The sequence below is a fragment of the Setaria viridis genome, chromosome 1 (genome assembly GCF_005286985.2).
Source record: "Setaria viridis chromosome 1, Setaria_viridis_v4.0, whole genome shotgun sequence".
Lineage (NCBI taxonomy): Eukaryota > Viridiplantae > Streptophyta > Magnoliopsida > Poales > Poaceae > Setaria > Setaria viridis.
The window spans coordinates 15,325,973-15,350,031 of NC_048263.2; the positions used below are offsets into that span (position 1 = coordinate 15,325,973).

The following is a 24,059-nucleotide window of genomic DNA, read 5'->3' on the forward strand; positions in this document are numbered from 1 at the left end:
GCTCAAGCGAGCATGCTACAAGTATTATCTAGGTTTCTCACGGACCCAATCAACTTTACTTAGGGCCTGTTTGGTGTCATGCACCGGCGTGAGTCAGGCTCACCGCATGCACCCTCCTTTAGTTTGGTTGCCTGATCGACCCCTCGAGCCAGGCCCTACGTGTGCAAAACGCCCCCCGCGGCCAGGCTCCGCGGATACGAGGCGAGCGCGCGGGAGGCAAGCGGCCATTTCGCTAGGGTTACCTCCCCATTTTGCGTCACTCACTGCAAATATATCCCCTGCCCCGCCGCCTCCACTCCCCATCGGTCACCATTCGTCTTCTTCGCTAGATCTGAGGTGCTCCCCTCTCCTCTCTTCCTCTCATTTTCATTGAGTCGATTCACCAATTCGCGTTGTATTGATCCCCTCCCTCCTTCGTTGCTTCCTAGGTGCTCTGGATCTGAGTTCTTGCACAGGTAATCTGGTATGCCTCTCCCTCCCGCCCCCGTGTTCTTGATCTCGTAACCCTAGATGCATCTCTCACTGTTTCTTGTTCAAATCGATGCAGGGACCTCAGGTCTATGTTTCCCGCTTGGTTCTAAGGTATGAATCCATGTTCTTGGTTAGGGTTATTTTTCCCTGTTTATTTCTGTCATTTTCCAAAGGTATGAATCCATGTTGCTTAGGGTTCTAAGGTATGAATCCATGTTGTTGGTGCCAGGTTGCAAATCTGTTGCCGCTTGTTGGTTCGTCTACATCATTATTAGGGTGCTTGCTGTCCTTGTTCAGTATAAGCAATCCTCCCCTCCCTTTCCACCCTTTCTGATGAATATGGGTGCTGTCAATGCTAATTGTGTGCGCTACAGATCTGATAATGCTATTTTTTCTGAGCTTATGTCCAAGTCAATGATGTTTTCTCTTTTAATCTAAGCATATGTCCATGCCAATGCTGATGCTTGTTTTAATCTGAGGACTTGTTCGATGCCAATGATGTTGTCTCATTGTACCTTTAAATCTGAGCATTTGTTGAATGGTAATGATGTTCTTTCATTAAACCTGAGCAGTTTTATTATTTGTCACTATTTTGTTGCTTTGTTAGTCATGGTAATTGTCTTGCTTGCTTAGATAGCTTTGGAGGACCAGCAACGCTTGCTGATTGCCCAAGCTACTGCTCTTATCACGGCTATGTATGCATTCTTGTTCAGCAGGATAAGAATGCAACATAGTTCAAGGTCACAAATCAGTTATGGCCCTTTGAGCACCATGGATGAGGAACACCAAAAGAACTTGTACAAAATTTACAACTGTAACGATATAGAGTGTGTTGCTATGCTTCGCATGAGAAAAGCACCTTTTTTGCACTATGCAACTTGCTTAGGGAAAGGAATTTACTGACAGATAGCCTTCATAGTAGTGTTGAAGAGCAAGTAGCAATGTTTCTCCATATTGTTGGCCACAACCAACACTTTAGAGTTAAACACCAAAACTAGAGGAGGTCAATAGAAACAGTGCATAGATATTTCAAGGAGGTCTTGTATGCTATTGGGGAACTTAGGCAAGACATGATTAGAGCTCCATATAATGAGACACCACTTAAGATAAGCAATAGCCCAAGATGGTACCCATATTTCAAGGTAATAAATTTGTCATGTAGTTTGTAGATTATTGCTTCATACTTGGGTACATATCATGTAACAAGCATCTATTGGGTTTTCATGTATGACTATGTTGGGGCAATAGATGGGACTCATGTGTATGCTAGAGTGCCAGCCAAGATGCAAGCAGCATTTAGGGGAAGGAAGCACTACCCCACACAAAATGTACTTGCTGCTGTTGACTTTGATCTGAAATTTACTTATGTCTTAGCTGGTTGGGAGGGGTCTGCTCATGATGCTACTGTTCTTACTGGTGCACTAGAGAGGGAGGATGGGTTAAGGGTTCCACCAGGTAATTAGCTAAATTGGGTACCTAAATAAAAACTGTAACTTCATAACAATGGACTTAATGCATTTCTGTACTAGAAAAATTCTACTTAGTAGATGCTGGATATGCTTGTCGTCCTGGATTCCTTCCTCCTTACCGTGGCACTAGGTACCATCTGAAAGAGTATGGTGGTAGGAACTACCCAACCAACCTAAGGGAGTTGTTTAATTTGAGGCATTCAAGTCTCAGAGTTTCTATTGAAAGGGCTTTTGGTGCTTTGAAGAATCGTTTTCGCATCATTGATAATAAACCATTTCATCCCTACAAGACATAAGTGAAGTTAGTACTTGCTTGCTGCATATTGCATAATTGGATACTTGGGCATGGGGTTGATGAGGTAGTTCCTGCTGAGTTCTCATGGGTGCCCAACAACAATGCAAGTCCTAGACATGGTTCCAGATGGATGACAATGCTGTTTGGGCTCAAACTAGGGATGAATGGGCTAATCACATGTGGTCCAATAGGGGCAACTCTCACATCTAAGATGTATCTATTTTGTATTCTATCTATGTTGAATAATATTGTTTATTTGTAAACTAAGGCATTGAACAATTGCAATGATGATTTTACTTATTTCATTACACAATATAGCTAAGGCATTGGATATGTGCAATGATGTTACACCAATTTTGATACTACACTAGAACTGAGGCTTGAGACATATGCAGTGATGAATTTTTATTCCTATTTCTTCTTGAGTGCAATGCATTTTGATTACATAGGCTAGATGACACATGCAATGATGTTTCACCAATTATTCATTCCTGTTTTTGAGTGGGGGTGTGGCAACTGGAAATAGAAATGGCTGAGGAGATGAATGTTGAGATCCTTGCTACTGATGAGCTTGTGTTCCCTAGTGGGGCTGTTGGGACTGATGGGGCTGTTGGGGTTGTTCCTGGTGGTTCTCAGCAGAGACCTGCTATGAGGTGGACAGATATGATGTTTGGATTTATTCTTCGCCGCATGTGCCAGCTGATTTCAACCAGTGTCAGGACTGATAAAGGATTTAAAGAAGTCCACCTCAACTAGGTTGCCAAGGCTCTTCATGAGTTTAGTGGCAATGAAGTCACTGGCACACAGGTGTACAACCACTTGAGGAAGTGGAGGCTGAGGTGGGTTAAAATCTCAAAGCTGAGAGAGCTGAGTGGAGCTTTATGGGATGGGGACAATTCCATGATTGTACTTGAGGAGGATCACTACAATGGCCACATCAAGGTATGTACTTTGAAGCTATTTTCTTTCTTCAATGTTTAGCATTTAAAGTTTCTAACTTAAGTTGGTGTAATGACAGGCACACCCCAAAGATGTTGAGTACCTGAACAAGCCAATTCATCACTACCAGGAGATGATGATCATCTTTGGTAATGGTCAGGCAACAGGTAACTATGCTATGGGGTCAAATGAGGCTCTTCGTAGTCCTTCTGACTTTGCTGAGAGCCCAATGAAGCATGAGCTGCCTAAGGAGCTTAAGAGTGGCAAGACTGAGACAGCTTATGTATCCAAGTCAGAACCAGTTGTTGGAAGCAAGATAAAGAGGTCCATCCTATTAGAGGATGTCCTTGTGTTCACTGGCAAGACTGATGCAGTGAACAATGTTGCAGATGCTATACGTTCTACCAAAGTTGAGGATTCCCACCCTGACTTGTATGGTGCACTCATGTACATGCCAGGGTTCAGTGAGGAAGCTCTAATGGTTGCATATGGTCACCTGCTTGACAATAAGGCCCAAGGATCTGCTTTTGTGAAGATGTCTGACTCACACCGTGTTCTTTGGCTGAGGACCTACTTGGCCAAAAACTACTACATGTGAGGGCCTATGCATGGTGGTTCAGCTGGTCTTTTATGCAGTGATACTTTTTTGGATGATCTGGTGCAATTGTGGCTTCTTTTGTGCATACTTGTTGGCTGATCTGGTGGTCTTTTGTGCAGCTGACATGACCCTGCATTCTTTTGGACATTTGACTTGATCCTGTCTCCTAACTATATGACTAACTCTAGCATAAAGTTAATGATTTAGATTAGCTTACTATGAACTCATGTTATTATGTTGTTGTGAGATCTTAAACTGAGCATGTGTCTATTCTGCCTATTCTGTCTGTCTGAGCACATGTCCATGCTAATGATTATATACTTCTTCTTCATGATTCCTTGCTATTTATATACTTTTTGTTCCTGATTCCTTGCTCATGATATGTTTCCTGGTTCTTATTGTTCAACTAATATGAATTGTTATGCCTTTTGATATGTTGTCTATTCCTGATTCTGTCTGTTCATGGTTCCTGGTTCCTGATTCCTGTCTATTCCTGATCCTGTCTGTTTGTCTGAGCACATATCCATCCCAATTGATATGTTTTTTCAACCCGAATTCATATGATGTGGTCCTTTCTAACCTTATAATGTGGTCCTTTCTAATCTTGATATCATATGCATCTTTATATTTATATACGTTACTAATGTTTTATGAATTGTAGACATCTATGGCCTGGTATGTTATTCATGTTGGGCGACAACCTGGAGTTTAGTCCAATTGGGTTGATGCCCATGCTCAGGTCAGTGGCTACAAGGGTGCTTGCCACAAGAAGTACAAGTCAAGTGAAGAAGCATTTGCAGCCTTCTACAGTCGTCAAAATAGAGAGGTGAAACCAACTCCATCACATGAACCTATTGCACCTGATCCAAAGAAGATGGAATTATGGAATGTTAAAGATGTAATAATAGTTGTTCAGTTTGTAATCATTGCCTTTTTAATTTGCAAGTTGATGTAACATCGATCACATTTGCAAGTTCCTATCATTTTAGTTATGTTTACCTCCTTGTGCTGAACAAGGTGGTGGTATTCTTACCACTGCATGCAGAAGGTAACCTCAACTTGTTACATGCGGCTAACCAAACACCGTTCCCTGCATCTAGTTTTTCAAATTTGGAGTACATCCGGGCAACTAAACACCGTCTCTGACGAGCCTGGTTCATTGCATGCAGTCAACCAAACACAACCTCTTGCATGAGCTCGACCTGACTCTAGGGAGCCTGGCTGGCTGGTACGAGCCAAGCTACCCTCGTCCAGGCAACCAAAAAGGCCCTTATAGAGCCGATATACCCATTTATCACCGCCACGTACACCAATTAACTATTCAAAAGGACATTACCACCCTTCTTAGTCCTTGAGTGGCTGATAGAGAGAGTTTTGGTAAATATTATTTAAAAGTTCTCTATTTAATTCATTTATGATATTGTTAATTAACAATACTAATAGCTTATTTATCATGTAACTTTTAAGAACCTAAAGTATAAGCAAAGTTTAGATAACCCCTAAACTACCAAACTGTTTATTTAACCCCTCAGATTTTCAAAACCCATGCATAATACACCTTTTATCTCTAATCAAAATCAGTTTTGCTTATCTGGCAGTAGTTTAATGCCACTTGAGCGAATTAATGAATTCACGTCAGTCATTCATCTTCTACACTGCTCCTCCTTCCTCCTCTCAGCACCGTCGCCCTCGACCTGCTGCCCCCGGTGTTGGTGATTTATACCGGCCGTCTACCAAGGGGTACCCTGAGGTAGCAAAATGTGTAGCGAGGGATCGCCAGACCTGGAACTTGAAGGTAAAAGCGAGGACACGAGACACAGATTTAGACAGGTTCGGGTTGCGGGAGTAGCGTAATACTCTACATCTTGTTTAGGGGTGTTTGTATATTACGCCCTGCGCTTGGGTGTTGAGGTGTGACCTACCGAGCTAGGTACCCCTACCCTCCTTTATATACTCTAGGGGGTAGAGTACTAGTCGGATTATAAGGAGGACTCCTAGTAAGGTTACACGGGATGAGTCCTAGTACGATTACACGGGATGAGTCCTAGTAGGATTACAGGGGAATCCTAGTAGGAGTCTGACTTCTTCCTTCCTTGCGGGTACTAGGGATGTATCCCCGACAAGCCCCCGAGCGCTTCATAGTCGAATGCAGCAGTCTTCGAGTACTTTTAAGATATTCGCCGAGTAGTCTTGGTGTTCCTTGAGTACTTTATCTGGCAGAATCTTCAAAGCTTCTCAAAGCTGCCATGAGGCTATAGTGTACTCAAAGCCTCGATCATCTTGATATTGTAGTCTTCATGTATGGAGGGCGGCGAAAGTCGCACTCCATATGGAGTAGCCCCCAAGCCTTAGGTTGAATCGCAGAAATAGGCTGAGGGTCAAAATCTTAAATCTTCTTCTTCCAGCTTGAAAAATTATTGATTGTAGCTTATCAGCCCCCAGCCTTGAATTGATTGAATAATCAACTCAAGGATTTTAAATCTTCACTCCAGTCATCATCCAAGTAGTCTTGTGGCATCCAGCCCGCGAGCTTATGCGCCAGGTGAACTGTAGGAGCCATGTCGAGTAGCTTTGCAGCGTTCAGCCCCCGAGCTTGGGAGCTAATTGAGCCACTAGAGATATTCTGAGTAGTGATTGGTGCTTAGCCCCCAAGTTCGGGAACTAGTCTGTGCCTTTGGAGGCACGCTTGGTGTCGCGACGAGTGTCGTCGCCAAAGCTTGACCTGAAAGAAAAGATGCGTACATTATGTAGCATATTTGTAGGATATTGAAACTGCTGAAATTTATTTAGTGATCAATGTAAACATGGTGTGTCATGCTCTTGTTCCAGTCATACTCTTCCCGAGTAGTTAGCCTGTTACGTTTTAGGCTCTCAGTCCCCGTTTAGCCGTAGCCGCTGCGTGTATTAGAGCTGTGTCTCGTGTACGCGTATGGGCATTGCTGTTTGCACGTGTATGTGTACTAGCATTTGGCGTCACAGGTGCACCCGAGGCTTTCACGAGTTAAGGCGTGTTCTCCTCGAGAAGAGTAGTGACCTTAAGAGAAGATGAAAAGGAATAGTCGCTGTTGCGATAAAAGGAGAGCGCGGTAGCGCGAGAGAGTTTGCTACCCTCTGGTGAATAGAGCGCGTGTTGTGCGCGAGAGTTTTCGGCGAGTAGAGCATGTGTCGCGTGCAAGCGGAAAGTAAGCCAAAAAATAATTAGAAAAGTGACTTAGCTTGATTCCTGGATGATTGTTGACGAAGTCGTGACGGTAGTTGATGAAGCCGTAACGATTGTTGACGAAGTCGACTAGTCGAGGGTGATTCTGACTAGTTGTCAATGATGCGAAGTTTGTCCCGACTAATTTTTTAGTCGAGACGAGGAGTTGGAGTAGTCCGCCCTCGACTAGCCTTGTAGTCGAGATGAGTAGTAGAAGTAGTCGTCAACGAGCGTCGCAATGTGGTCGGAGTAGTCATCGGCGAGCCGCCCGTAGTAGTCGGCGAGCGCCGCGACGTACTCGGAGAAGTCATCGGCGAGCGTCATGATGAAGTAATCGTCAGTGTGTTGCCGAGCGAAGTAGTCAAGGAGAGTAGTCGAAGTCGTTGCCGAGCCACCCATAGTCGTCGGCGAGCTCGCAACGTAGTTGAAGTCATCGACGAGCTACCCATAGTCGACGGAGTCGTCGGCAAGCTGACCGTGGTCGTCAGCGTGCCCGCGACATAGTCAAAGAAATCATCGGCGAGCCGCCCGTAGTCATCGGCGAGCTCGCGATGTAGTCGGACTTTCGAGTTGTAGTCGAACTCAGAGTCGCTGTCAGACTTCGAGTCGGAGTTGAAGCTGGAGTCACCGTCGGACTCCGCGTTGCGGTCGAACCCGGAGTCGTCGTCGGACTCGGAGTTGTAGCCAGACTCGGAGTCGCTGTCGGACTCCGAGTTGTAGTCGGACCCGGAGTCGCCGTCGAACTCTGAGTTGTAGTCGAACCCGGAGTCACCGTCGGACTCTAAGTTCAAGTCGTGGTCGGACCCGTAGCCACCGTCGGAGTTCGAGCTAGAATTGCGGTCGAACCCGAAGTTGCCGTCGGAGTACGAGTTTGCAGTCGAACCTTGATCCGAGGTTTAATTTGTCGATTTTCTCGACGAGATTTTCTGCTTCTTGTGGAAGAGAGTTCCCGTCGAGACACTTCTTCTCCTTGTTGTCGATGATGTGCCGTCGGTGATGCAAAGTCAGGAGTCAAAGACGAAGGTAGCGCGCGCTTTGAAAGCGAACGTCGGCTTGAAGATAAGGTCCTTCAAGCTCGCCCGATGATCTCGACGATCTGCCCCACGGTGGGCGCCGATGTCGGTGATTTATACCGGTCGTCTACCAAGGGGTACCCGAGGTAGCAGAATGTGTAGCGAGGGATCGCCGAACCTGGCACTTGAAGGTAAAAGCGAGAACACGAGACACGAATTTAGACAGGTTCGGGCCGCGGGAGTAACGTAATACCCTACGTCCTGTTTAGGGGTGTTTGTATATTGCGCCCTACGTTTGGGTGTTGAGGTGTGACCTGCCGAGTTAGGTACCCTTGCCCTTCTTTATATACTCCAAGGGGCAGAGTACTAGTCGGATTGCAAGAAGGATTCCTAGTAGGATTACACAGGATGAGTCCTAGTAGGATTACACAGGATGAGTCCTAGTAGGATTACAGGGGAATCCTAGTAGGACTCCGACTTCTTCCTTCCTTGCGGGTATTGGGGATGTATCCCCGATACCCGGCGCCTGCTTCCATCGCTGCCATGTTCTCCAATCTGAGGCGGCGCCCTTGGCCTGCAACTGAACGGAGCCGCAGTAGCAATCCCAACCATTGCCTACTGGCTGCCGCAGCCGCTAGTCCTGCCATCCTGGCCGGAGCTCGAGCTCTGCTCATTGCTTCTTCTTACATCATCTACTTTTTGTTTTTCATAAGTCGTGTCCATGCTGTAGCAATTCATTTTCATTGCTTCTTCTTGCATCGCACGATGAGGGTATCAAAGCTTGAAATGATTTATACTATTGATTTTCTCACGTTACATGTCGCATGTCGCGAAGTGGATGCTAATCTTCTCAAACTGGTTGTCTTATCTAGGTACCTCATTCTCGATCTAATTTTTTGACTCCCAACCCAATTTTATTTGCACAATCCCGGCCAGAGCTCAAGCTTTGCCTGCCGCAGCCACCAGTTCTATCCGAAGCTCCGCTCCCTGCACAGCTCGTCCGTGTGGAGTTTGAGATCCAAACTCGACGACATCGGACGCCGCTCCAACGGTCCAACCCTAACGCTGCCATCCATGCAGGATCCGACCTGCTCGCTGCCTGCACCGATTCATGGTCCCCTTCACCAGAATCAAACCTCGCCGCTCAATTTGCTCACCTAGCACCCTGATTTGGGTTGCCGCTGCAATATGCTCCTCCGGCATCTGATGGAAAACACTCTGAACTTGCATTCATCTGAAAGGGGACCTCTCTCAATGATAGCAAGAATTCTTTCAATTCACATAATTATATTGATCAAAGTCTCAAATTGACAACATTTCCACTTTACAATCTTAATTCCCATCAAATTACATTTTCAAATGGAGATTCAGCATGATATGATTTTCCACAACCTCAGTTTCTCAGGGGGTGGCCAGCCTTCCTCCTGCGCCAGTACTAGCACCACCGTGTCAACCTTCTTGTGGTGATGCACACCTGGAGCACGAAGCTTGTTGCCAACTGCATCCATGGCTGGGCTCCTCGGCGGCAGCGACCCGTCGGATGCCACAGCCAAGTCAAAGGGGCCAAGCCAAGCATGACATCCGGCGGCGGCAGTGGACGCCCAACAGCCCAACACGACGGTGGTGGGGTAGCGACAAGCGAGCCACGACACTCAATGGTGGTGGATGGCGAGGAAGAAGCTGCAAGAATCGGCGGCACATAGCAGCGACTCGGAGGGGATTTTGTAGAGTAGATTTGGACATGCAGTCTTGTTGCCACGTAGGATATCCGCGTGGTGGGATTACTCAGCAAAACAACCATCTAGTCAGCAAAACAGCCATCTAGTCAGCAAAACTAGGTTAGGGTGAGAGTCAAAGGTGAATAGTGGAAAACGAAGGGGTTAACAAAAGTAAAGTTTAGGAGGTTATCCAAACTTTCCTCGTAGATTAGATTAGGGTAGTAATTTGGACTTTTTCCTTTCAGAAAATACATATTGGTACCAGATTGCGGTATTCATGATGTAGATGCGGGAGGAGCTCATTATAGACTATTTTTCTCTAAATATCCATCCTTCTTGTGTGGCAATATGACGGAGGTGAAAGTACAAATCATATCATTGGCAAAGTTTATCGTCTAGACATTTTTCAAGTAAATTATATAACTGAAATCATCCAAAAGTTTTCATGTACATGTATTAGGTGACTCTATGCGATGAAGTATACAACATGAAAATGTTAACGAGATGATTTATATTTTGAGTGAAAAAAGGATTCGGAAGGACTGAAGGAATAAAATTCAATTCCAGGGTAGTTAAGTGGGTGCAAGGTTACACCAAAGTGAGCAGCGCAGAAAATCCTGGGAGGCAGCCCCACTTCACCGAATTTGCCGCAATTGAGTGGAACAATTTGCGTCCGTTGACATTGCTTGCCATGTCGTCCACATCAAGCTCTAAGCCTCTAGCAATTATCTCATACCTGATATTTTAGGTGCTAACTCGACAATTAAAGTGATGATCTGATAGGTTAAGCTTTGGATGATCCCGAATACTCAATGATTCCATGACAACGACGCCCAGTATTTTTTACACCTGCACCTTCAGTTTAGCTCTTAATTGACGCAATCTTCCTCCTGTCGCAGTTTCGTGCCAAGTCCCACCACTGACGAGCGCATTGTCCCTCGTGCTTGTTTCCCAGGTTTGGCAGATACTACAGGTACTATCTGTACTGCAAGCACGGCATGGCATTGCATCACCAGATATTTGTACTCCAGGACGTGTGACATCCGGATCCAATCTGGGATATTTCAGCTGTGTAGATTCTCTTTGCAGGGCGGAAATGGCAATGTTTGGTTCCTATAAATTGGCCAATATGCTCCTATGCAAATTATTGACAATTTTTTGTATCATGGTCTTAATTATTTGCTGCTAAATACTGGCGTCAAAAGGACTAGTCGAATTGGCACATAAGGTGGAAACAAATTTGGTTGCCAATGTTCTGGCGTGAACATGAACCAATTAGGGGATAAATGTGGTTGCCGATGATCTTTTGAACGCAGAATTCACACAAATAGAAACAAAATCTTTGCATGAAACATACAGATCTCCAGAATTCTAAATAGGTTGGCTTTGGATGATATGCCAAAAGTAGCTAAAATCTAACACGAGGATTTTTTATCGAGGTATTAAAAGGCTTGTCTGTCATGGGAGCACCTCGTCTGGAAGCCCTCGCAAGTGCCAAGCTCCCAATTGAGTAAATCCATAAATAACCATGAGACTTTACATGGAACTTGGATTGCAGAAAATGACATCATCGGATGCTCGGGTGCTCCAAATTGCCTACACTGGAGTGTCTGGTGTGTGTAAACCAACTAGTCGTTGTCTACACCTACAAAATGAAATAGAGGGAGTAGTTAGTTAGCTCCTGGTCAAGTCGTTGGATGCTCCGTTACATTCCGATGAGGATCGCTGGAGCGTATGGTGATCAAGTCTTCATCTTCGTGAGGCCTTTGCAGCATAAGTCTGATGAAGCATCTTCACATGTTACCACCTGTTGCCACCGGAGCCGCTGCAACAGGCCCCCCTCGAACCTAAGGCAGAGGAAATTCCTTATTTAACACCAGAAGATAACTTAATTATTTTCTTGGTTTTGAAAATTTTTCCCTCCCTAATATGACACTAAGTTCTAACTTCATTTCTTATTTGATATTTTTCGTCACTTCTGTTAATTAAGTTAGACGAAATGATCTCCAAATCACCTCCAAAAATCATGAAAATTTTTGTAGTGATAAAATAAATGAAGATGAACATACTTTTATTAAAAATACACATGTAGCTTTACGGTTTTAAAATTAAAAATCACCCTATTAGACTACTTTTAAAAATTATCTCATTTTTATGGCACCAAACACTTTCAAAAAAATTATAGGATAATAAAAAATATTCCTCACATCACATTCAGTAATTTATCAAATTATTTTCTAGCATAAGTTAGATAGAGAATTATGAAGAATGGGAATTTTGGGAAAGTTTAGAAGAACCTCATGATTCTCTACGTATCTTATGATAGAAAAATATTTTTTTAACCGAAGTCAGTAGGGGAAGCCCAACCTATTTTTTGTGTATAATTTTTTTATCAGGTCCATTTAATTCACTCTAACGGAGAGTCGAATCAACACCTGGTGGATGCTACTCATGTGCTGTAACCACTAGGCTAGAAGCTCTTTCACATAGGAAATAATTTTACAGGTTATGACATCTCATTTAACAAATATTAGTTGTTTCCCAATGATTTTTGAAAGTTTTTTGTGTCATAAAAAATCAAATATGCTTCAAAAGTAGCCAAATTTGATGAATTTTAATTTGAAAATTGCAAATGTACATGCGTGTTTTTAAGCAAAATTAATTCATCTACATTTGTACTATGGCCAAAAAATTTTTTATGAATTTTGAAGATGATTTGGTGGTCGTTTCATCTGACTTAAGTGATGGAAGAAATGAAAATGTCAAATAAGGAACGGAAGTTAGAACTCGGTGTTAAATAAGGGATAGAAAATTTTTCAAAGTTAAGAAAGGAATTGGATCATCTTTTTTAGTGTTAAATAAGGAATTTTCTCTTTGGTACTTGGTTGGAGCAGCTTTACGCCGGGCATTTGAGTGTCTGTGCTTAATTAAACCTTTGTAGACCTTGTGTATCCTTATCTGCAGAAGTCGGAATGCTTTCAATGTTCTTACAACTCGGTATAATTATATTGAGATCCCTAAAATTTCCCTTTCCCTTTTAAAAGTATAACTTTTTGGATACACCAAAGCACCGCATAGCAAAATACTTTGGTGTTGTTGGGCACCGCCGAAATGTAAATTCTTCGCATGGCTAATACTACAAAACCGAGTGTGGTCAACGGATCAGCTAGCGCGTAGAGTGTGGTCAACGGATCAGCTAGCGCGTAGGGGATGGCCACACTCCCCTTCATGCCCTTTATGCAGATGCGGAATAGAGACAGCACATCACCTTCTGGCCGAATGCAGATTCACTAAGTGCCCGTTTGTTTCGTAGGAATTGAAACCCATTCTAAGAAATACATTCTAGACATTGGATTCCACCGGAAATGAAGTACTCAGAATTTGATTCAATTCAATTTTTTTGTTTGGGTGTTGATGGAATTCTTCTTCATGAATCTAATTCCATATTCTGTTTGGATAGCTAAATATGGATTTTTTATAGTATGAACAAAGAGAAGATCAGATCATCCTTATGGTATGGCTGCTGAAGGTTCACACATGTCCAGTATGCCGGTTTATTCACAGAAAGATAACACGAGGTCCAGTAGTAGCAAACTGCAAAATGCCGGTAAAATACCAGAAATCAACTCACAAAGTAATGCCGGTAAAATACCAGAACTTGACTACTGAGAACACAGAAAAGTCAGGAACACAACGAACTTGATCTAAAGTCTAAACAAAGTCATACATTATGATGATACACACTCAAAATGACATGACTAATGAGCATAGTGATAGTAATCAGCATCTAAGCATGTATCACTTTTTGAGTTGCTTTAAGAGCCACCTTTTCCTCATCTCCACTGGAAGCGCCAACAAAGGCTCATACTTGCATGCATCACCGGTCAGGATATCAAATAGGTCAACAAAGTGTCTTCATCCAATCCTTGTACCTGATTCAGTGTGTTGAGAATTTCTTTTGATGTTGGGCCTTTAGGTGCTTCCTCCTTGAGTGCTTCAGCAAACTTGTCCATTTTTTCAGCCATCATAGAGGTAAAAGAGTTACCTGACCGTTGCCTCTTTAAACTTCCTGAAGTTGCCGATGATGTGGGCTCTTTGTTACTAAGATCTTCCTTACTCATTTCTTTTAAGCTCTCAGTTGCAGTCCTTGCCGCTTCACCGGTAGCATGGTCTTTGCCAAACACCAAGCTAATTGAGTCCCAGTACAAGATATTCTTGTGCCTATACCCAGAAGCTTCTTTGTTTTTCTAAAAAAACAAATGGTTAACACATGTATATCCAACCTAAACTCTGTTTTATACACAAGTTTAGGTAGCAGAAAATAAGGTTCATCCTAAAGTGAGGAGAGCAGGACATCAGAAGTAATTGCAGCATAGAAACAAAAGAATACTGTTGAACATCTAGCGCTCATGTCATACACCCCTTTGACAAAAGAAAACCTAAACAATGAAGGCTTGTCTGTGGATAACTCAAATGCTTCATTACTACAAATCATCCAAATTACTGGCACTAGCATAAAAATGATCATCCTTGCATAGATGCCCTTAGCCACGCCCCTCCTGAACATGGATAATATGATCCAGATTTGTGACCTATGTGCCAAACAGGCTGGACCAGTGAATGACAATGAAAGCAAGTTATAAAATATACAAGTCCTATGAAACATGACTAGACATCAGTATGAACACGACAGCTTAAGATTGGAATAGCAAGATTGCAGAGATCCAAACATCATGGTGGTACGGCAATACAACACAAGGGCTAGTAGAAGATACAAGGCTGAACCTGGTAAAAAAAGATTGAAGCAATTTAAACAGTTCTCCCAACCTAAAATTAGCAAAAGGTTTTAGAGTAAAGGTTTGCCTTTTGCTAGTACATAGTCAGTTACATAGAGCAAATCAGGATCCAGTAACAGATGGGGTCAACAAGAAACAGTTACATTTACAGCTTACATGTAGAAAATGGCAGGAGCTTTGAATTGCCGAATTCTCATTCCACATAGTCAGCATGTCTATTTTGTTATCTACTTCAAATCAATCTCAAACTAGTTGCAACTAGAGAGACCATTCAGATAAGGTTACTTAACAACATTCAGAAAATAGTTGCAATTAATAACTCAGTCTCTTCCTAGTTGGCGAGTTAAAGAAAACCTAAAGTTACAGCACAGGTTTATGAAAACCAACAATGCAACATTTCAGCAATTCAACAGAACTTTCAATAGACCAAGTCACCAGTCAGCCAGTCACCCTTAACATTCATTTTACATCACCCTTAACTTGGTAAGATGGCACAGAAGATGGCACATAGGTCATAAAATGATCTCTTAGTTAGGCGCAAACTATCATAGCAATAGACATTTGATCCTTGGTACAGATTTCTTAGCATTTGTTTGCGTGTAGCTACATCTCTCTCAGCCACTTCATCTGGATCAACGATATGTCTAGGTCTCTTACGCTGATACCAGTGCACAATCATGCTCATGACAGCAGAAACAAATAAAGCAGCCACTCTTTTTCTCTTTTTCCTACGCATCTCTTTCATTTGCTCCATGCTTGTATTAACCAAGTCTATGTTGTTGTCAAGCATCTAAAGCACATATGCAAAAAGGAATATTTTAATTTATCATCAAAAAAGTTCATAATTAACTAAATTAGCACCCAACATCGGAAAAGAAATGATAAAGCAAACAGCAGGTCAGCTACAGATGACCTTCCTCAAGGGATGGCAACCATTGAGCTACAGAATGAAACAATGAAACATCTATATACAATTTCTCATCTAGTCTGGACCAAAAGCTATGAAAATTGTAGTTAGCAGTTACTTATAAGTAGCATGCATACACAATGAAACAAGAGGTAGCCAAAGTGAAAAAGAAAACTCAAGATAGTGCGGAAGTAAATGTCCTAAGCTTATGGCGATTATTATAGAGCTCATGAGTACATTTGGCATGTCTGCAGCTACTTGGAGTGCTGGAAAACTTGAAGGGAATAACATCAAACCAAGTTGCTTCTGAATGTGTGCTCCAATCGTATACAAGCGGAAATACCCAACTTGTTAATAGGACTGATGAACAGGCACTCTCACAATTTAGTGCACAATTCATAAGCAACATATAAGTACCATTGCAGGTACATCAATAACTGGAACCTCAGCCGGACTGGAACTTGTCTAGTTATTTCTATACCTAAAACTTATATACTGTCGCTTCAATGGTTCTCTTCAGAGCAAATGTTGTCTAAAGTATGCAACTCTGTTTGAACCATAATGAATATGTACTAAAGTATATTTTTATGGCATACGACAGTGCCATAGAACCACACTTCTGCAAACCACAAACCACAAATACGGAGCCATGTACACTGCAATGTTTTGAAAATGCCTTGCTACACCTTCTGCATTGCACTCCTATACATGGCTTAACCACAATTTTTTAAGAGCCTACGGCTTAATGACCAAATTAATATGGCTTAAGTGGAGCCTGGGGTTTACTGACCAGATTATCATGGCTTAAACACATATCACATCATAATGGCAACTTGTTCACATGTAGTGTGAAGAAATTGACAAGGGAAAAAAAACATATGTATGGTGCTAGGGCGCTAGGGTTTACTTACCTTGGGCAAAGAGAACCGAGATCCGGCAGTCGAGGAGGAGAGAGGAAGCGGCGACGAGAAGCGGACTACGAGAGGGGAAGGCGACGAGAAGCGGCACAAGAACGAAGATGACCTGCTTGGCGAGGTAGATGGGGGCGCCGGCCCTAGAGATCCTCGACGTCGCCTTCTTCGCGGAGGAGGGGGCGGCGGCGGAGGAGGGGACGCCAGAGGAGGGGGCAGCGGTGGAGGAGGAGGGGGTGCCGGAGGAGGGGGCCGTGGCGCGGGAGACGGCGGCGTAGGGGCGGCGGCGCAGGGGGAAGGAGTCGGGGTGGCGGCAAGGAGGGAAGGAGTCGGGGTTGGGCCGAGGAAACGATTTCCTGTTTTTAGGGTCGGAATGTGCGATAGGTAGCGCTGGAATCGTGAGGAATCACCCTTTCCAATTCCGAGGGAGCCAAACATGCTGGGTTTGGAAACTAATTCCAATTCCACCTGATTCCAACAAAACAAACAGGCTCTAAAAGGATTTGGAGCCTGGTGGCGGATTGGACGGCGCAACCAAGCATACACCCCTCAGCATGGCGGCAAAGTAACAACGTGCTAGACTGGTGGATAAACATGACCACCAAAACAGAAGCGTCCAGGAAAAAATGTGCTCCATTGCTTTACTCATCGTATGGGAAATTTGGAAGGAAAGGAACATGCGTGAATTCAATCGAGAGGAAATGGCAACCATTGCATTATTCGCAGAAATCAAGGAAGAAGTCGTAGCGTGAATAATAGCAAGGCAACGGACTTAGTGTTCTTTTTTCATGTGGCGAGTAATTGCATTTTTGTGTGTACCCTCACCGCCTAACGCCTAGCCAGCTGTACTATCCTTCTTTATTAATGAAATAGGCACAACCTCCGTGCCCGTTCATTCAAAAAAAAATTCCCCTTTATCGAGAAAAGTTGGAAAAAAACTTTCGTCGCACGCACCATTGATTTATTAACATGAGGCTACCAGCATTACAAGTTCCGACTCGCTCAAACAAGAAATCGAAGCATTCCAAAGGGAAAAAAATAAAAGGAGATTATTAGCGATACTTGCAGCCTCTGACACAGCCAAGCACAAGATCCTCAAGCACAACACAGCACAGGATGATAGGACGCTCAAAGAAATAAGCACCGAACAAGATCCCTCACGAGCTAAACCTCTCCCTGTCATGTGGGGCATTGTAGTCGATTTTGGGGCCCGCTGGGATAATCCCGTAGGGGTTTATAGACGGGTGGCTTCCGTAGTAGTGCTTCCTGATGTGCTCCATGTTCACCGTGTTTCTGATGCCAGGGATCTGGTAGATGTCCTTGGTGTAGTTGAAAAGGTTTGGGTATTCCCTCAGGAGCTTCTTGTTGCATTTGAAGTGAACAGCGTAAACCTGTCAAAGAAAAACAGTTTTGCAAGGTTAGTCAGTATGCATAGAACATCAAACTTGAAGAAAATCATTCCAGTTCAGTTCTGTATATTAATTCTTTGTTCACCGAGCCCAAATAAAACAACTCCACACAGACAGAGAGATCGGCCGGTGGTACTCGGTCGGCATGCAGAAACAGAGAGAACAGAGGCAGGAAAGGAGCTGACCAAAGTGTTAGAACTTCTAGGTCATTTACCTTCTTTCTCCAATCTAATTAAATTAGTAAATGATCTCTAAATTTGATTAAAATTGACAGGAGTGCAGTACAGAGTATAGGATATCACTGTTCCATTTTGAGTGCATTCACATTGACAGGTTATTGAGGTGTTCAGTTATGCAATTCCAAAACAGGCTACACATCATTTCGACATTTTCAGCAGTCTCCACCTAAGATGTTTGACTGGCCATAAAGAATTCGAAGACGCAGTGCAAACTTCACCTTTTTTGAAAGATCTGCTGCTCAAGAACTGTAGAAGTCAAACCGAGTATATGAGCTCTAGGAATATGACTGAGATTTAAAGTGGACAATTGGAAAATTAGTTACTTGTTATTGCAGTCGGTTAGATCCAGAACAGATTGGTTACTTTAGCATATTGGAAGACTTAAATAAATATGAAATGAGTTCCAAGTTGGTTTGGTAGGTAGATTAAATGATGCTTGTAGTTCTTAATTCCAGAACATGCTCAAAACTAACTAGAAGTTAAATCTACCAACTGCAGAGCTAAAACAAAACTCAGATTAATTTGACAACGTCTGCCACATGAATTCAGATTCAAAAGGTTCTACCAAGTGCACCATATGAGGCGATAATACGCTGTGCTTAGTTTTCTAAAGTGTAGCGATTCTAGGTTGTACCATGAAAGCTTATATTTAACTTGATGAGATGAAAAACAGAGCTACTGTAAAAACGTGGTCAGCTAGTAGCTGTGCATTTGCCAAATTTATGCCTTGAAGACCACAAAAAAATCAGTAATGTCAAATAAAGAAGAATGGATGGAGTATATATATATTAGGTGGTATAGCCAGTATATGTAGTTGATACAGAACCAAGGTCGCAGTATGCTAACAAACATTACTTGTAAGCTTTCACTTAAAACATATTTTTGTCCAACTAACATACTTTTGGTCATTTAAACTTTGTTCTATCCAATATATTTTCTGTGTATGAATTCAATTTCCTAATAAGAATTTACGATTTTTAGGTCCATCATGGTGAACCAGGTACTAAAGATGCAGGGCTGATAGCTGGGGAAAGCTGCTAATCTCTTTGCTGAATGAAATCCTATGCACTACAGAGGTTAAGTGAACACAATAAGCGCGTTAGGATTTCAATGCTTAACTTTTTTTAGTGAGGCATAGGCCACTTAAAATGAAAGAAAAAATAGAGCACTTGAGGACCCCCTTACCTAATGGTTCAGTCAAATACATAATCTAAATTATTTGTAAAAGAAATCGGATTACAGAGGATGCAATGCGGATGAACCAACTGCATCTGCATATTTTTACATGTTGGATCTTGTATTGGACAAAGAGTGCATCTGTAGAAAAGTATAATATAACGGAGACTTTACTCTGTGCCTCCGCGACCAAATGATAGCGATGTCTTCCGGCTACAGGAAGAAACCTTATCCATCTAGCACTACCTTGCTCACAAGCCCTGACCCCGTATACAACAAATAAAGCGGCCCAATCTCAAAAAAAAAAAAAATACCGGCATGCTTGGTGTTATGCTTGGGAAGGGCTGCTCTGGGAGTTCTAGTCATACCAAAATACCTAAAGGTAAAATTTTAGTTTTTTCTATCTTCTCAAATCTGAGGTGCCCATGAAACATAACAAGATGTATATCTAGTTTTATGCATTCTGCAAATTGATATAAAGACCCTTAATGCTGATAGTACAGACCTGCTCTCAATCAATGGTCACAACTAATGTGCTAAAACGAGTATTCTAGGACATTTCAGCCAAACTATGTGCTTGTACTTCTCTGATCTATAATCAAGATATCATCTCCTAATGAATAAAGGGAGTAGATTCCAATCCGCAGTTTTGAAATATCAATGTCGTACACAAAAAACAGAGGAATGAACCTGCTGAGTTTTGACAGTAGTAGCCTTTTTTATTTTGTCCCTTCGTTTATTTGCTAGGCTGTGTAATCATGCAGAATTTTGAACAGGGAACATACGTAGGACACATCTATGCACCAAACTGATACAGGCTAAGACTATTGTTTTTACTAGTGGGGACTGTTAATTTTGCAATCTCCAGCATAATGTCTAATAATTCACTGCATAATATTTCTATACAACAGTACAAGTGACGGCCTGAATAGGAAAAGAAATGCAAACACAACAGTAACCAAATCATGGGTGGAAGTGCTCCCATGACTTTTAATTTAAAAATATTCATTAGTTTAACACAGTAGCTCAGCTCAGTAATCAAGTACGAATAACTAGGGCATGGCAAAAATGTAGCATCACTGCAGAATAATTTGTAGTACTTCTTTTCCTGCTAGAATCCGTACCTCATCAAATCGTATAAGGGTCACAAACAGACGAATATCAGCCTCCGTCAGCTGGTTGCCACATATATACGGTTGCTTGCCTAGAATCTCCTCGCATTTGTCCAGAGCCTCATATAATCTTGTCACAGCCTGCAGATATTGACAAACACAAGGTCCGGTCAGAATTGGGAATCTTTCTGATTTTGTTTGACCAAACCCTGTCTCCGATAAACCATGTACCTCGTCATATGGCCCCTGCTGCTTGGCAAAGCCACACTTATACACACCATTGTTTATCGCGTCGTATACCAGCTCATTGATCTCTTCGATGGATGCCCGGAGGTGAACTGGGTAGAGGTCCAGCCCTGGGTTCCCGGCGATGTTGTTGAACTCGGTGTTGAGCATCCGGATAATCTCAGAGCTTTCGTTGTTCACCACCGTCTTGAGCTGCTTGTCCCACAGGACCTGCAATGGAACAGTAAGTTCAGTTCACTTGTAGTGCCTGCTGGAAAACTGATGGGGACGTTCTCCATTATCGAGACTCACGGGGACGGTTGGCTTCCCGGCGTAGTTCGGGCTGGCGATCTCGTAGAGCTCCCTGACACTCTTCGCGCCGTTGAAGGGGTCCGGCTCGGCGCCGGGTTCCTCGTCGGCGGTGGTGGGGAACACCCACCCGAGATGGTCGTCAGTCTCCTTGGTCCTCTCAAAAATTGGCTTCACGGCCTACGATTCCGTACAGGAAACTGGAATTAATCGATGGTCGAGCAGACGAAACGTGAGATCCAGCCACATCCGCTTGCCGGCTTGTTGGGATTACCGTGACGCCGATGGCGTGGTCCAGGCCCTTGAGCTTGAGGAAGGCGAGGCACCTGGACGCCCAGGGGCACGCGTAGGAGACATAGAGGTGGTACCGCCCCGGCACGGGGGTGAACCTGGCGGAGGCGTCGCTGGACACGGAGCTCCGGAAGGTGGACGGCGACCGGTCGAAGGCGCCGGTGTCGGTGACCTCGTCCAGCGCCGACCGCGCCATCTGAGGTGAGGCGCAGCAAGAAAACAGAGCACATGGATCCAGAAGTTAAAGAGTCAACAACGCCGGCAGCTAGTCAGACGAGCAAACAATCAAGCCTCACAATCGATCAGGTGAGGTTACCTCGACGGTGGTGGTGGTGGAGTAGCCGGCGGAGGAGGTGGAGAACGTCCGGACGGCGAGGAGGCGGCGGGTGAGGAGGAGCGAGGAAGGGGTGGCGAGAGTGGGCATGCGAGTTGGTAATCAATGGAGTGAAGTAAAGCGATGGTGTGATGATAAACTAGCCGGGCGAACCTGGTGCAGGATCTCGGGGAAGTGGTGGTGGCTTTCTCTGGTTGGGTTTTTTTTTTTTTTGGTACTTAGGGTGGTTGGGTTGGATGGTTCATCTCCGGTCAAGCTAAGCAGCCGTGTGTATTACTAAGGCGCGTTTGGATGCACGTCACATCGGATATGTAGATACTAATTAGAAGTATTAAATATAATCTAATTATAAAACTAATTGCACGGATAGAGTCTAATTCGTAAGACAAATCTATTAAGCTAATTAGTTCATAATTTGACAATGTGGTGCTACAGGAACCATTTGCTAATGATGGATTAATTAGGCTTAATAGACTCATCTAGTGAATTAGACTCCATTTGTGCAATTAGTTTTGTAATTAGCTCATGTTTAGTCTTTCTAATTAGCATCCGAATATCCGATGTGATACTGCTAAAGTTTAGCACCTGGTATCCATACACCCCCTTACTTTGGCCGATGACCACATATAGGCACGCATCGCTACGCTAATCAAACTTACCAACAACATATTACAAACAGGGGGCTTGCTAGTCCGGCTGGTCTGTTAAAATTCTGATGGCTACAATAGCACTATAATAAATACCCACTAATAATCGGACGCTCCGTTGCAACATCAAAACAAAACAGTGCAACATCGAAAATCTATGGTTGCAACATTAAAAAAATTAGAAAAAATAGCTCAATGTAGAGGAAAAATTCCCACCTCAACGTTGAACAATGTTTCATGTAATATTTCCATACAAATCATCATATGTTAGGTTGAGATTGAGCTCGTACGGGAACAAATATTGCAACATGAAAAAATCAACAGATGAAACATCAAAAGCCAACTGTTGGAAAAGCAGCTTGTGGCATTGAGAGTAGTGCCCACCACACGCTGCTTGACCTCCACGCGCTGCAGCTATGGTGTTGAGGGAAGTGCCCCCTGCTCGCCTGGTCGACCTCCATGAGCTGGTTGCCGCGGCCACTAGTGCGGCGCTGCGCAGTGCCATCTGGATCGTCCGGTGGCGCGGAGAAGAAGGCCGTGGTGCCGGTGGCAAAGCGGCCCACCAAGGACCGGCACACCAAGGTGGAGGGTGCGGGCGGCGAATACGGATGCCGGTGTTGTGCGCCGCCCAGGTGCTCTAGCTGATGTAGGAGCTGGGCCACAAGATCGACGACGAGACCATTGAGTGGCTGCTCTAGCAGGCAGAGCCCGCCATCTTCATCGCCATCGGCACTGGTACCATCCTGGCCAACTTCTCCTCCCTCGCCATCTCCCTCCGCTTTGGTGCCTCGCACCCCTCATCCGCCTCCCGCGCTGCCGCCTTCCACCACCTCACGTCGCCACAGCACAAGGTCGTGCCATGCTCGGTTGGAGCCACGCGGCCCATCACCAGCACCAGCACCAGCAGTTCCTCCCGCCGCTGCCGCTGCAGCAAGATCCCAGCGCCGGGGAGGAAGCACTACAGGGACAACGTGGTGCCGTATTTGGTGCTCACCAGGCTTTCGGCGTGCCACCCATCGAAGAAGAATAGAGAAAGAGAAAGAATAGTTGGAAAAGAAACCACCGGAAGAGAAAGTCAATCAACGTCCGATATTTTTTATCACGTCGGATGTAAGAGCTTGAGCATTACCGTACAAACAGTGTAACAAAACTCAAACTTCTCCGTTTCAAATTATAGGTCATTTTAGCTTTTTTAAATTCATAGATATTATTATGCATCCAAATATAGTGTAGGTCTAGATGCATAATAATATGAACCTAAAAAAGTCAAAACGACCTATAATTTTTAACAGAGGAAATATAAATGAACGATTTTATTTTTTACCGCTGGATGCCCAAGCTAAACTTAAAGTATATATATTATATTAAAGCAGCAATACAAGATTCACCTTCTAGGAACGTGAAGAATACAAATTTGAACTAGTGGACACACACCACCATCCACGTATCCCAACTGATAGAGATGTAATTCCTTGTCTCTTGGGCTAACCCTAGAAGGGTAGCTATATAGTAGTCATACATGGACCTTATTGGGCCATAATACACACATACTCCAACACTCCCCCGCAGTCTGAACTACCGACGCAGCGGAGTTGCAGACTGGACATGAAAAGAAGAAGGACACACACGAGCCCCCCCACAGACGCAACTAGCCACTGGTGATGTTGAGGCTGGAGCGAAACTCGGTGAAGGTAGACGACGGGAGGCCCTTGGTGAAGATGTCGGCAAACTGAGAGGTGGTCGGGACGTGGAGGACCCGAACATCGCCGATGGCGACCCGATCCCGGACGAAGTGAAGGTCGATCTCCACATGTTTGGCCCGCTCTTTCGGCACCATGACCCTGACTCCTCCAGTCGGCCAGGACTGGATCGCCGACTCGGGTGCCACTTTCCATACTACACCCAACCCTGGTATACTCTCTTCTGTTCACCCTCCTTCTTCCTCCCACCCTTCGTCCATCATGGTCGCAAATGGCTCTTGTCTTCCTGTCACTTCCGTGG

General features: G+C 44.0%; 1 protein-coding gene across 1 annotated transcript; it reads right to left on the reverse strand.

Moving 5' to 3' along the window:
* Positions 1–17,243: 17,243 nt before the first annotated feature.
* LOC117837323 (uncharacterized) lies at positions 17,244–21,576 on the reverse strand. Its single transcript, XM_034716934.2, has 6 exons — positions 21,394–21,576; positions 21,061–21,273; positions 20,790–20,966; positions 20,484–20,708; positions 20,265–20,393; positions 17,244–17,707 (listed from the first exon to the last, which is right to left on the reverse strand). The coding sequence occupies exons 1-6, from the start codon at positions 21,499–21,501 to the stop codon at positions 17,474–17,476; spliced, it is 1,086 nt and encodes a 361-aa protein (XP_034572825.1). The 5' UTR covers positions 21,502–21,576; the 3' UTR covers positions 17,244–17,473.
* Between the last annotated feature and the right edge of the window lie 2,483 nt (positions 21,577–24,059).

What these genes read in the sequence shown, in the direction of transcription:
- LOC117837323 (XM_034716934.2), bottom strand. Translation starts at nt 21,501, where the DNA reads ATGCCCACTCTCGCCACCCCTTCCTCGCTCCTCCTCACCCGCCGCCTC. An exon ending in CCACCACCACCACCGTCGAG is followed by an intron (nt 21,274 to 21,393) that starts GTAACCTCACCT and finishes GCCTCACCTCAG; the next exon opens with ATGGCGCGGTCGGCGCTGGA. An exon ending in AGCAGGGGCCATATGACGAG is followed by an intron (nt 20,394 to 20,483) that starts GTACATGGTTTA and finishes CAATATCTGCAG; the next exon opens with GCTGTGACAAGATTATATGA.